At 43.4% G+C, this 14,647-nt stretch overlaps 1 protein-coding gene across 4 annotated transcripts in view; it reads left to right on the forward strand.

Annotated features, from left to right (window-relative positions):
* Positions 1-14,647, forward strand: part of DCLRE1C (DNA cross-link repair 1C) — a 69,152-nt gene that overhangs the window by 12,233 nt on the left and 42,272 nt on the right. For all 4 annotated transcript variants that reach the window (XR_007909647.2, XR_007909648.2, XM_070055429.1 and 1 more), the window contains 5 exons: positions 2,819-2,874; positions 3,372-3,473; positions 4,173-4,245; positions 4,428-4,568; positions 10,686-10,787. Coding sequence is in view for 2 of the 4 variants with exons in the window: in XM_070055429.1 (XP_069911530.1) it covers positions 2,819-2,874; positions 3,372-3,473; positions 4,173-4,245; positions 4,428-4,568; positions 10,686-10,787 (474 nt within the window). In the remaining 2 variants the exon portion in view is untranslated. The remainder of the gene's footprint in view (positions 1-2,818; positions 2,875-3,371; positions 3,474-4,172; positions 4,246-4,427; positions 4,569-10,685; positions 10,788-14,647) is intronic.

The raw sequence follows: 14,647 nt of genomic DNA on the forward strand, positions 1-14,647 counted from the left end.
CAGTCCATAACAGCAATGCTTTTATTTTCTACTTTGAAAGGATTGGACATGGCTTAGTTTTTGTCAACATTATTTTTTAAAAATTATTTATTTATTTATTTGAGAGGTAGTTACAGACAGTGAAAGGGAGAGACAGGGAGGAAGGTCTTCTATCCGCTGATTCACTCCCCAGATAGCTGCTGGAGCTGCGCTGATCGGAAGTCGGGAGCTTCCTCTGGGTCTTCCACATGGGTGCAGGGGCCCAGGGACTCAGGCCATCTTCCAGTGCTTTCCCAGGCCACAGCAGAGAGCTGGATGGGAAGAGGAGCAGCTGGAACTAGAACCGGCGCTCATATGGAATGCCGGCGCTGCAGGCGGAGGATTAACCTACTGTGCCACAGCGCAGACCCCAACATTATTTTAGTGTTACTTGCTAATGATGGGAACTCCAGATCTTACTATTACTATATGATGTCATTGTTACATTTGTAAGCTTATTATAATGTTCAGGATACAAAACAGTGATTAATATTTTTGCAGTACATTTATGAATGTTACAGTTTTTTTCTAAATAATTCTTATTCATAAAAGGTCACTTGGTAAATAAAATTTAGTTTTTATCCTTAAGTTTATAAGTAGTACTTTTGTAAATGTCTTATTTTAATAATAAGTAGGGCAGGGGCTGACACCGTGGCTTACTTGGGTAATCTTCCGCCTGTGGCACTGGCATCCCATATGGGTGCCGGGTTCTAGTCCCGGTTGCTCCTCTTCCAGTCCAACTCTCTGCTGTGGCCTGGGAAGGCAGTGGAGGATGGTACAAGTGCTTGGGCCCCAGTACCCACATGGGAGACCGCAAGGAAACACCTGGCTCCTGGCTTCGGATCAGCGCAGCTCTGGCCATAGAGGTCATTTTGGGGGTGAACCAACAGAAGGAAGACTTTTCTGTCTGCCTCTCTCTCACTGTAACTCTACCTGTCAAAAAAAATTAAAAATAATAATTAGGGCAATGTATCTACCTCCCCCCGCTCATTTAATGGCAAATCTAGTTAATATTTATTGTGTCGCTGGGTTATCACATTGTTTTGCAAGTTCGACTCTGGGAGTGCCTTGTGTTGTGTGACTGTGATCAGAACAGTGACCAACATTGTCAGATGTTTCTTCTTTAAAGAAAATTAAGCAGTTGACTGACGCTGGAATGTTCCTCTCACCCAGTTATCCTGATGAGATGAGTGTTGTGGCACAGTGCATTAAAGCATGTTTGGGATGCCCACATACCCTGTTGGAGTGCTGATTTTTGAGTCTCAGCTCCTCGCTTCTCATCCAGCTCTCTGAGAATGCAGCCTGGGAGGCAGAAGACGGGTCAAGTGTTTGGGCCCTTGCCACCCGCGTGGGAATCTGGGGTGGAGTTCTGGGCTCCTGACTTCAGCCTGACACAGCTCTGGCTGTGGGGGCATTTGGGGAGTGAACCAGTACATGGAATCCCTGTCCCTCTCTGCCCCACCCCCTTTCAAGTAAAGGAAAAGAAATAAACATAAAAAATTTTCCTAAGGGAAGACTACAGAGCCAGTTTAATACAGTTTAAAAAGGGAAAGAATGACTGACAGCTTTCCAAAGACTGTCCTGACTCACTTAGCTGGCTGCCTCTTCAGGCGGTGCTGTTGTAGCTGGTTTGCAGCCTTGTCACATCGTGGGTATTGGTGAAAGACTGTCTCAGACCTGGGCAGCGGGCAGCGGGAGGCTCTTGCTGAGCAGAATCTTGCTGTCCCACTCTCTCCTTTTTGTTCCTTCTCCAAAGCCATTGCTTTTGTGCAGTGTTTTTCAAGCTCCAGTCAATGGGAGACCCACCCAGGAGGGACTTTCAGAATAAAATCCTGTCATTTGCAGCAAAATAGATGGAACTAGAGGATGTGATGCTAAGTGAAGTAACTTGGACACAGATACTACGCATTCTTCCTCATCGGTGGGAGCTCAGTGACCCAGGATGTTGCTAGAAGCTGGGAGGCGTGGGAGGAGAGAGGGAGTTTGGTGAGGCTTATGGATTGTGACAAATCTACTAATATAATACTAGGGGAAGCAGGTGTGGGAACTCTGTACAACCCTACAATTTTTGTTTTGTCAACTTCAAACTATTCTAAAATTGAAAGTTTAAAAATGGAAAGTAGAAATAGCAGGGAATGATGAAGGCCTCCTTGAGGAATCAGTGAGGAGCCACTGGCAGGTCTGGTGCCCTGCCCTCGCGGGACACGTGTAGAACGGTGTGGTGAATTCAATGGAGGAACTCCCCTTCTCCCCGCCCTGGCAGCCACTGTTCTTCTGTCTGTCTGGACTTACTATTCTGGGCACTTCATGTCGATGGAAGCATCCAGTCAGCTTTTGTGTCTGGCTTTTTTCATTCGGTACCTCGTTTTCAGGGGTCGTCCATGTTGTAGCATGTGTTGTGACTTTATTCCTTTTTATGGCTACGTAATATTCCATGGTAGAGCTGTTCCTCATTTTGTTTATTCATTCATCAGCTGACAGATATTTGGACCATTTCTCTTTTTTGGCCAGTATGAAACACTCTTTGAAATCTTCATGCACAAGTTTTTGCGTGGGCTTAAGTTTTCATTTCTTTTGGGTATACAGTTAGAGGCAGAATTGCTGAGTCCTGTGCTAACTCTGTGTTTAATTGTTGAGTGGACAAAGATTTCACTTGTTTCCAGGATTTATTAATGAGGAAACTTGGGAGAAAAGGCACATTCTGTAATGGTGCTTGAACCTGTAGTGTTAAGGATGTCTTTGTTTAGCTGGGTCCTATTGATAATTTCTGTTAAGATTCTTTTCTTTATTTTCTTTTTAGAAGGAAGAAATTGTTGTGACTCTCTTACCAGCTGGTCACTGCCCAGGATCAGTTATGTAAGGGGCTCATCTGTTTTGCATTATGTGTAACTGTGTATTATGTTTATAGAAATAAACTGCTGAGGTCTAAAAAATAATAGGTATAGGTAGAGGGACATTTCACTATTTTTCTGTCAATTTCTTTAATTGTTTCCAAATTGGACTTGGAGTCTGAAGTAAAGATCAAATTTGAAATGTGATTTTTCTTATCACATGTCACATGGATTTTTTGCTTCTTGAACAGAAATTATCTCAAAATATAATTGAGAGTATTAACGCTATGGGGACCATCTGTTATATACCCAGTGGCATCTCTGTTTTGCTGTTCTTTCTGCCCTGGAAGAGGTGACACTTAAGGGCCTGGTGTGTACATTTAGAGCTATTGAAATGCCACTGACAATATATCATGATGGCTGTATTTAGCTGCAAGCTTTTGCCATGGGTTTAGCCTGTATTTGCTTTATTAACATTTTTTGGGACTTGGAAGTCACTGAGGCTTTTTTTTTTTTTCCCAGGTTTTTATTTCAGGGCAGTAATGGAACTGTCTTGTACACAGGAGATTTCAGACTGGCAAAAGGAGAAGCTGCCAGAATGGAACTTCTGCACTCTGGTGGCAGGTACTGGGCCTTATGAAATTTTTGAATAGTTTAAAAAGCTTTAACTTTTTTTAATAGTTTAAAAAGTTTAAAAAGTTTTTAAGTAGTTTAAAAAGTTTTGGGGTGGGTGTTTAGTCTGTTAAGGTGATGGTTAAGATGGCTACATCCCGTATCAGAGTACCTGGGTTTTATTCCCAGCTCTGCCTCCTGCCCCCAGCTTCCTGCTAATGCATATGCCTGAAAACAGAGCTCATGGCTCAAGTGGGTTCCTGCCACCCAATTACAGAGATAACTGGACTGAGTTCACAGCCCAGCCCAGCCCAGCCCTGGTGGTTGTAATATCTGGGAAGTGAACCAGAATCAGATGAGAGCCCTCTACCTCTCAAAAAAAAGAAAGAGAATTTTTTGCTCTTTTCCCAGCAAACTCAAGCCTTTACTTCTATTAGAAACTCAATTTGATTATATTATTTGTAGGAGTAGGGGTAAATAGAGTGTTGTGAATATTGATTGGGATAGTAGTTACATGACTGTGTTAAAAATTCACTACATTGTTGATATAAAATCTGTATCTGTGTCTCTTCTTATACTGGAATTATTTTTCAACAAAGTGGATTTAACAAAGAAATTCCAAATGGAATGGAATACCCTGTAAACTGAGAGTTTAAATTTTGCAAGTAATGTGTGTCACATTATATGGGTAACACTAACTTTTTCTTCCAGAGTGAAAGACATCCAAAGTGTCTATTTAGATACTACTTTCTGTGATCCAAGATTTTATCAAATTCCAAGTCGGGTAAGTCTGCCTGGAGGAACAGGGTGATACCGGGGCACAGCCCCATTTCTTTCTGGAAGTTTGTCGGATGACACAATGTCAGATCCTAGTTGCTCCCCTTGGCGTGGATGCTGGTGAATGTTGGGAAGGAAAAAGGAGCCTCTTCACAGTGTTAATTAGAATCTTTAAAAAATGCCGCCTAGGAGGAATGTTTAAATGGGATTTTGGAGCTGGTTCGAAGCTGGATCACTCGGAGTCCGTACCATGTTGTCTGGCTAAACTGTAAAGCGGCTTACGGCTATGAGTATTTGTTCACCAACCTTAGTGAAGAATTGGGAGTCCAGGTACAGTGACTGTTCATTCTTGTTTCTTACTTCTTTGCATCCTCCTGACTTGACCATTCCTTCCTCTGCTTGCCCCCAAATAACTGAAAACAGTGACAGTGGGAAGTGGCCTATCAAAGCGGGTCTGCAGTGTGGGGTGGCCCCTGGGAAGTGTACATTACACTGGCGTCTATACAGTTGCTTCCTCCTGTGCGGAAACAGATGGGAGCCCGAGTGGCTTCCAAGAGCCTTCAGGGAAGTAGCAGGAGTGTTTCTGCCAAATTGTGGGTCCTCAGATAAATTTAGTGATTATGATGAGCACTGAAAATGAATTCAGACAGGGAGAGGTCTGAATTTATTGCTTGCAGTGAGGTTATTGATAATTTTGAGATCTACTTGGGGAGTAGACACATTTGATGCATCTTCAAAAATTTAATAAAAAATACATATTATGAAAAAACCACACATGGATTTTCAAGATTTATCTTTTTTTAATGAACTTTTTAAAAAACTATTTGAAAGAGGTACAGAGAAGTAGAGAGAGAGAGAGAGAGAGAGAGAGAGAGGGGTCTTCCATCCACTGGTTTACTCCCCAAATGGCCACAATGGCCAGTGCTGAGCTGATCAGGAGCCAGGAATTTCTTCCAGATCTCCTACATGGGTGTAGCAGTCCAGGGACTTGGGCTATCCTGTGCTGCTTTCCCAGGCCATTAGCAGGGAGCTGGATCAGAAGTGGAGCAGCCATGACTTGAACAGGCACCCACATGGGATGCCAGCCCTGCAAGCTGTCTGTAACTTGCTACACCACATCGCCAGGCCCCTCAGAATCTCCCTCTCTCTCTTTTTTTTTAATTTGACAGGTAGAATTATAGACAGTGAGAGAGAGAGACAGAGAGAAAGGTCTTCCTTCCGTTGGTTCACTCCCCAGATGGCTGCTGTGGCCAGCACTGCGCCGATCCAAAGCCAGGAGCCAGGTGCTTCCTCCTGGTCTCCCATGTGGGTGCAGGGGCCCAAGCACCTGGGCCATCCTCCACTGCACTCCCGGGCCACAGCAGAGAGCTGGGCTGGAAGAGGAGCAACTGGGACTAGAACCCGGTGCCCACATGGGATGCCGGCACCACAGGTAGAGGATTAATGAAGTGAGCCACAGCACCGGCCCCTCTTTTTTTAAAGGCTCTCTTTTTCTTTCTCTCTCTCTCTCTCTCTCTCTTTCTTTCTTTCCTCTCTCTCTCTCTCTCTCTTTCTTTCTTTCCTCTCTCTCTCTGTCTTTCTTTCTTTCTTTCTTTCTTTCTTTCTTTCTTTCTTTCCTCTCTCTCTCTTTCTTTCTTTTCTCTCTCTTTCTCTTGCTCTCTTTTTTTTTTTTTTTTTTTTTTGTATTTTATTTATTTATTTGAGAAGCAAAGAGAAAGGTCTTCCATCCACAGGTTAACTACCCAAATGGGTGCAACCACCAGAGCCGGGCTGATCTGAAACTAGGAGCCAGGAGCTTCTTTTGGGTCTCCCCCATGGGTATAGGGGCCCAAGCACTTGGACCATCTTCCACCGCTTTCCAAGGCCATCAGCAGAGAGCTGGATCTGAAGAGGAGCAGCCCATACACGAACCAGCACCCACATGGGATGCTGGTGCCACAAGCAGAGGTTTAACCTACTATGCCACAGTGCCAGCCCCTGTACCAGAATGTTTTAATTCCATTTTCCAAACTTTTTCAAGTACCGTCATATGTATATGTCTACCAGGTTGTGTGGGAATACCGCTTCTTACTGTGGGTCACTGTCAGCAATGTGAAGAACAGTGTCCTGGGAGCACTGGTTCAGTATCAGAGTGGGAGGGAGTTTTCACTTCTGCCTTCCAGATGGTTCCTCCCAGTGCTCAGTGCTGGACTCTGAGGCCCAGAGCAGCAGAGCCCACATTGTGTGAGGGGACTGCTAAGGAGGAAGCCCCTACCCACAGTGTTCACATGAAGAATGCAACTTGTGCCTTTGTCCCTAAGAGAAAGTAGATTTTGGATAATGACTGAACAAAATGAAGTCTTGGAACTGGTTAAATGTTTAAATTCTTCTTCATTCTTTACCTTTTAATCTAGTTCCCCACCTAACAAACTTGTGCCAAGAACTTAACTTTACTAAAGTGCATTTTATATAATTTTAAAAATGGAAGACCATCACTGTGGCGTAGCAGGTTAAGCTGCTGCCTCCAGCGCCAGCATCCCATATGAGCACTAGTCCAAGTCCTGACTGCTCCACTTCCTATCCAGCTTCCTGCCCACGTGCCTGGGAAATCAGTGAAATATGGCCCAAGTGCTTGGGCACTTGCACCCACATGGGAGACCCTAATGAAGCTCCTGGCTTTGGCCTGGTCTGGCCCCAGCCATTGTGGCCATTTGGGGAGTGAACCCAGTGGATGGAAGACCTCTCTTTCTCTGCCTCTCCTCTCTCTGTGTAACTCTGACCTTCGAATAAATAAATAAATCTTAAAAAAAAAAAAAAAAAAAAAAGATCGTTTTTCTTTATTTGAAATTTCAAAAATTTTTCCATTTTCCTTCTTCTCTCCCTTTATCCTTTTCAACTTGGTAAGTCCTTACTTAACTAAGTTGTTTTTTCCTTAATTTCTTCCTTACTGAAGTCCTGTCCAAACATATTAGTGTAAAGTTGCAGATTCTCCGTTTTGGGAAGGACTTGCTTTTCATTCCGAGCTGGTACTTCCTATATGTTATGGTGCTAACACAGCTTTCAAATTAAAATCACAGCAATAATAGATTGTGTACGTGCCCATACGTAGACTTACATCTACCATCTGCTGTGTTTGTTCTTCATGTCTTCTCTTGGCAAATACAAAGACAGCACCCATTTGTCATTTCCCAGTTTGTTTAGTCAATAACTAGTGGCATGAGGAATGGAAAAGACTGGAAGCTACTATTCTAGAGTCCTTGGGGGTGACAGGAGAGAGGCCTTCCAGTGGTGACCTCTGAGTTCTCTAAGTGAGCCCTGTCTTAATTCTATTGACCCTTTTGCAGATCAGAAAAAAGGGAAGACCAGTGAGTTACAAAAAATTATTTTGGGAGCCGGTGCTGTGGCATAGCAGGTAAAGCCACCGCCTGCAGTGCTGGCATCCCATATCACTGCCGGTTCAAGTCCCAGCTGCTCTACTTCCAATCCAGCTCTCTGCCTGGGAAAGCAGTAGAAGATGGCCCATGGCCTTGGGCCCCTGTATCCAAGTGGGAAGACCTGGAGGAAGCTCCCAGTTCTTGGCTTCAGATTGGCACAGCTCCACCATTGCAGCCAATTAGGGAGTAAACTAGCAGATGGAAGACCTCTTTGTCCCTCTCTCTGCCTCTCTTCTCTCTGTGTAACTCTGACTTTCAAACAAATAAGTCTTTTAAAAAATTATGTTATTAGATGTTTTTGATTAACGTGGAATTTTTTGGGGGGTACAATGCAGTATTTCCACACATGTACATAGTATCAACTAATCACATCATAAACTAGCCTTTCTCTTTCCTTACCTGCTCTGTGTTTGGAACCTACCAACTCCTCTCTTCCTGGTATATAAGTTGTGACCTCGGTCACTCTGACAGTGAAGTTCTGGACTAAGGGATATCAGCAGTGATCTCTGGCTACTTTTACAATCATCTTGATTTTTGTGAGGATGATACATTATTTAAACTTATTTTAAAATTTTTTATTTATATGAAAGGTAGAGTTAGAGAGAGGGAGGGACACACACACACACACACATGCACACACACAGATCTTCCATCCACTGGTTCACACTCCAATGGCCAAAGCCAGGCCAGGCCAAAGCCAGGAACCAAGAATCTCATGTGGGTCTCATGAGAGTTGGCAGGGGCCTGAACACTTGGGCCATCTTCCACTGCTTTCCAGGTGAATTAGCAGGGAGCTGGATCAGAATCAGAGTAACTGGGACTCAAACCAGCATTCATGAGAGGCTGGCAGCACAGGCAGTGGCTTAACCCACTGTACCACAACACTGGTTTCAAGGCTGATGCTTTTTTAAAATTTTGTTTTATTTAAATTTTTTTAGGGCTGATACTTTCTATACCTCTCTTTATATATCTCAGAATTTACCCCTTTTCCTGCTGTCCTCCTTTGAGAACCCAGAAAATGAAATCACTATTACTTCTTATGGGTCATTAGTAAATAGGTAGCAAATAGAATGGGTCACAATTATGTTTTTAATCTTTTTTGTACTTAATATCAGTCACAAAACAGTTTGACATAATTCTGTTATGCAGACATCAAATGAGAAGTTATTCAGATATCTGCATTTTTAAAAATATTTATTTATTTATTTGAAAGGCAGAATTACAGGGATGCAGAGGTAGAGAGAGAGAAAGGTCTTCCATCTGCTTGTTCACTCCCCAAATGGCTGCAATGGCCAGAGCTGTGCCGATCTGAAGCCAGGAGCTTCTTTTGGGTCTCCCATGTGGGTGCAGGGACCCAAGCATTTGGGCCATCTTCTACTGCTTTCCCAGGCCAGAGCAGAGAGCTGGATTGGAAATGGAGCAGCTGGGACTTGAACCAGCGCCCATATAGGATGCCAGCACTGCAGGTGGCAGCTTTATCTGCTATGCCACAACACCGGCCCCAGATATCTGCAATCGAATTTTTAAAAATTCCTTCCTTATTTGCCATTCCATAATCCTATTATTATAATTCATTTTAGGGGCTGGTGTTGTGACATGATGGATTAAGCCACTGCCTGCAATGCCAGCATCCCATATGGGCACCAGCTCCCTGCTAATTCACCTGGAAAGCAGTGGAAGATGGCCCAAGTGTTCAGGCCCCTGCCAACTCTCATGAGACCCACATGAGATTCTTGGTTCCTGGCTTTGGCCTGGCCTGGCTCTGGCCATTGGAGTGTGACCCAGTGGATGGAAGATCTGTGTGTGTCCTGGTTTCTGTACTTCTGATCCAGCTCCCTGCTAATGTACCTGGGAAAGCAGTAGAAGATGGCCCAAATCCTTGGGCCCCCGCATCCATATGGGAGACCCAGAAGAAGCTCCAGGCTCCTGACTCAGGCTTGGCCCAGCCCTGGTCGTTGTAGCTATTTGGGAAGTGAATTGGTAGATGGAAGATCTCTCTCTTTTTCTGTCTCCCTCTCTCTCTGTAAATTTTGCCTTTCAAGTAAATAAATAACTTATAAAAAAAAATCCTTCTAATTTGAAGTACCCAGAAAATAAGTTTTAATAAAAATGACACATTGGCTTTAATGCTTCAAATGTATTAGCTTTAAAATTCTGAAAGTGGCCAAGGTTTTAATATTGGTTTTTCTGCATCTGCCCTTCATTTTTTTTTTTTTTTTTTTTTTTTTTTTTTTTTTTGGATTATTTAGTATTTGAAAGTCAGAGTTACAGAAATAGAGGGAGAGACAAAGATCTTCCATCTACCTGATTCACTCCCTAGACAGCTGCAACGGCTGGGGCTGGGGCTGGGCTAGGCCAAAGCCAGGAGCCAGGAACTGCATCCAGGCCTCCCATGCAGGGGCCCAAGCGGTTGGGCCCTTTACCTAGGCCATTAACAGGGAGATGGATCAGAAGTGGAGCAGCTGGGACACGAGCTGGTGCCCATATGGGATGCCGGTGTCACAGGTGGTAGCTTTACCCACCATGCCACAACACTGGCCCCACCCTCCATCTCAGCCTAGTAAAAGGGCATCTGGTGGGAGGGTGATCTGGTTCCCTGCTTCCTAGCCCAGACTTCTTTCCCTCCAGCTGACGCTCCGTGACATGTCACATGTATGTCTGTAGGAGGAGGTGATTCTTGATATCTTTTTGTCTGCTTTGTTCACTGCCAAGTAAGTACCCAGTATTGAGAATAAAGTTTGTCATAGAGTAGGCACACAAAAAATGTTAATTGGATGACTTCTGAAAGACTGCAGAACAGTATTAGCATGATCAGATGAAATCTGCAAGCTGAGTCTCTGATTTTTTAGTGCCATCAGCAATAGGCAGTCACCCTGACTGGCTTGGACCTTTGCCCATTGACACCCTTGCGGGACACTAATATGCGTTGAAGTCCCCAGAAATGAAGTTACACAAAGAAAAAGTTTGCTTTGCCCTGAATAATTACCCTTGGCAACTTATTTATTGGATATACATTGCTTCTGTATTTTCCTAGGTTCACGTGGATAGGCTGGACATGTTTAGAAACATGCCGGACATTCTTCATCATCTCACAACAGATCGCAGCACCCAGATCCATGCGTGTCGGCATCCAAAGGTACATGATTGAGTACTTGCCCTTGGACTGTTTGTGAGACTGACAGAAAGTACAATTTTGGGACGATAAGGAATTTCAGACCTTCCATTTGGAGGCTCCTGCCTTTACAAATCTGAATACTTGGGCCAGCGTCATGCCACAGCCGGTTAAGCCACTGCCTGCCACACTGGCATTTCTCCCTCTGTCATTCTGTCCTACAGATAAATAAAATAAATCTTAATAAAAAACTAGTAATATACCTGGATCCTCATAGGTGGTTTTTTTTTGTTTGTTTGTTTGTTTTTTTGACAGGCAGAGTTAGACGGTGAGAGACAGAGAGAAAGGTCTTCTTTTTCCATTGGTTCACCCCCAAAGTGGCCACTACAGCCGACACATTGCAGCTGGCATGCTGCGCCAATCTGAAGCCAGGAGCCAGGTACTTACCCTGGTCTCCCATGCGGGTGCAGGGCCCAAGCACCTGGGCCTTCTCCACTGCACTCCCAGGCCACAGCAGAGAGCTGGACTGGAAAAGGAGCAACCGGGACAGAATCTGGCGCCCTGACCGGGACTAGAACCCAGGGTGCCGGCACTGCAGACGGAGGATTAACCTAGTGAGCCGCGGCACCGGCCCAGATCCTCATGGTTTTAATGAGTCTGTTCATGCACATTTGAAAGTATAGATTGGCCGGCGCCGTGGCTCACTAGGCTAATCCTCCACCTTGCGGCACCAGCACACCGGGTTCTAGTCCCGGTCAGGGCGCCGGATTCTGTCCCGGTTGCCCCTCTTCCAGGCCAGCTCTCTGCTATGGCCAGGGAGTGCAGTGGAGGATGGCCCAAGTGCTTGGACCCTGCACCCCATGGGAGACCAGGAGAAGTACCTGGCTCCTGCCTTCGGATCAACGCAGCTGCGGCCGGCCGCGGTGGCCATTGGAGGGTGAACCAACGGCAAAGGAAGACCTTTCTCTCTGTCTCTCTCTTTCTCACTGTCCACTCTGCCTGTCAAAAAAAAAAAAAGAAGAAGAAGAAGAAGAAGTATAGATTTATTTATAATGAAGTTAAATGTTAAAGCTTATAATTTAAGGAAACATTCACATTCCAATTTTTATTTTTGAAACTTATGACATGTACATGTTCATACACTGTATTTTGATTCTCATTTGAGATAGATATAACTTTCCTTTAAAATTTGAAGTAGTTACATGTATTGATAGTCCGATTTTGAATATTGCTCCGTTCCATGGTAACATTAAAAAACAAACTGAGCTGTGGCTTGCAGCTGCCACTCAGCATCCTGTACTGAGAACTGTACTGCATATTGCTAGCCCAGGAAAAAGTAAAATTCAAAGTACAATCTCTACTGAATGCTTATCATGAAGCTGAAAAATCATAGGTCAAGGACCATCTGTATGTATGTATAAACATGAATATATACATGTGTGCACACACAAAAGAAATAAATGCACAAATTCAAGTTATACAGCTTACCGATCATCAAAAGGAATTTCTTTCTTTTGTATCAAATAATTTCATATCTTTCCTTTTTAAAAAATTCCTATTAATTTATTTGTAGGCAGAGTTAAAGAAGGAGAAACAGAGAGCTGGTTTACTCCCCAAGTGGTTGCAATGGCCAGGGCTGGGGCAGGCCAGAGCCAGGAGCTTCATCTGGGTCTCCCGCATGGGAACAGGGGCTCAAGCACTTGGGCCATCTTCTGCTGCTTTCCCAGGGGTAAATATGCAGGGAGCTGGATTGCAGATAGAGCAGCCAGGACTTAAATTGGTGCTCATATGGGACGCCAGCACTGTAGGAAGCAAGTTGTATGTGCTAACCTTGGGATTTTCTTTTAATGTTTTATTGAAATACTGTGTGTGTACATATATATACATATATGTATATGTGTGTATATACAGAGGAGTATACACGTGTGTATATATACATATACATACATGTATATGTACACAAGAAATGCACATAAGTGTACAGGTAGATTGGTTTTGGTCATCTAATCACATTCCTAACCAATACCAAAGTTAAGAACAAAGCATGACCAGTACCACAAGAGTCCTCACTATTCCCCCCATTTCTTCTTTTTTTAAATGTAAGAATAATCTATTGTCATTTACATGGTATGATTCAGTGAAACCCTCCCTATAACCATATACTGAATCATATGATATCCACAGGTTTTTTTAAGCTTTATTATTTTATTTGAAAAATGGAGTTACAGAGAGAGAAAGAGAGGAGGGAGAGAGAGAGCTCCCTCCACTGGGTTCACTCCCCAGATGAGCATATGGAGCACAGCTTGCTGGGCTGAGCTGAGGCTGGGGCCAGGAGCTTCTTTTGGGTCTCCCACATGGGTGCAGGGCCTCAAGTACTTGGACCATCTTCTGCTGTTTTCCCAGGTGCATTAGCAGGGAGCTGCATCCCAAGTGGAGCAGCTGGGACTTGGAACTGATGCCCATATGGGATGCCGGCATGGCAGCTTTACCTGCTACACCATAGCACCGACCGCCATCCACGTTTTTATACTCTATATATTTACTACCACAAATAAGAGTAAACATGTGGTGTTTGTCTTTTTAGGTCTGGCTTATTTCACTTAGCATAATGTTCCTCAGTTGCATTCATTTTGTTGTAAATATCGGGATTTTAGCTTACCAATCATCAAAAGTAATTTCTTACCTTGTAGCTCTCTTAAAGTGGCTTCAAGTAGAACATTCCATGCTACAGGTAAGAATTATTTTTTGTTGTTTTTGTTAAAATTAGACTTTATTATAAGGGTCAAGCAACTTAATGTTTTTGACTGATGGAGGGAATATTACCATTGTAATGTAAATGCATGCTGTGTTTGCTAAACAAAAGTACTGGGCATTTGAGTGCTAATGCTTTAAAATTTAGAGGAGGGGCCAGCACTGTGGCCTAGCTGCTTAAGCCTCTGCCTGCAGTGCCAGCATTCAGAGAAGCCCAGCTCCAGCCTTTGTGGCCATTTGGGGAGTGAACCAGCGATGGAAGACCTCTCTCTGCCTCTGGGTTTGAAGATCACTAATTAGCTGAATAATTAAAAGGGAGAAAAAAGCCCTTTCTCCAACATTTAATAACAGAAGGATGTCCTATGGTAGCATTATAAAATGAATTACAAGTAAGTTGCAATTTGAAATCGGTCAGCCCTGTGAACTTGAAGGGAAACAACTGAGACTCCACTGTGAGCTGTTACTAAGCTGTGATATTCAGTAGTTTAGGTGTAGTAAGTGCCCAAGATATTTTCAACTTAGATAGGTTTATTGAGCTGTAAGTTGAAGAGCATTTGTCTGTGTAGTTGTATATATGCCTGCAACCAATGAACTCTTAGATAGGTGAAAAATAATGTAGACACAAATATAAGCTGTTGGTTCTTTTGTCTGTTTGACTTGTAGTCTTGGACTCCATGTCCAAGAAAATTTAGTTTTACTCTGAATCTTTCTCCCATCTCACAAAGTAGCTTAATTTGTAATTACTATTATTGTGTTTTTTCACACAGCTACTTTTCTTGAAACTACTTCTAGAGGCTTAAGGTATTTCTTAGGTCATCGTAGCCATTAAAAATATTGATTGATAGGTTCAGAGCTTGTAGAATCCTGTCTCACTCTCAGTAGCACCAAAGGCACTCTGAAGACATTTCATTGGGGTGGAGTGTTAATGGTTTTGAAGGATCTGTATCTATAAACAATGTCTTTGGAAAAGTCATGCCATTATCTTTCAACTTTCAAAAACACCTTTATTATTACTTTTCTTCTCCAACTGTATTTTGAAAAACTTTAAAACTGTAAAGTTGTAAGACTAGCAGAAACAACACATTGTCACTTTATCCGGATTCATCAGTTTGTTGATACTGTGCCCTATTTTC

This window comes from Oryctolagus cuniculus, chromosome 13 (genome assembly GCF_964237555.1).
Source record: "Oryctolagus cuniculus chromosome 13, mOryCun1.1, whole genome shotgun sequence".
Lineage (NCBI taxonomy): Eukaryota > Metazoa > Chordata > Mammalia > Lagomorpha > Leporidae > Oryctolagus > Oryctolagus cuniculus.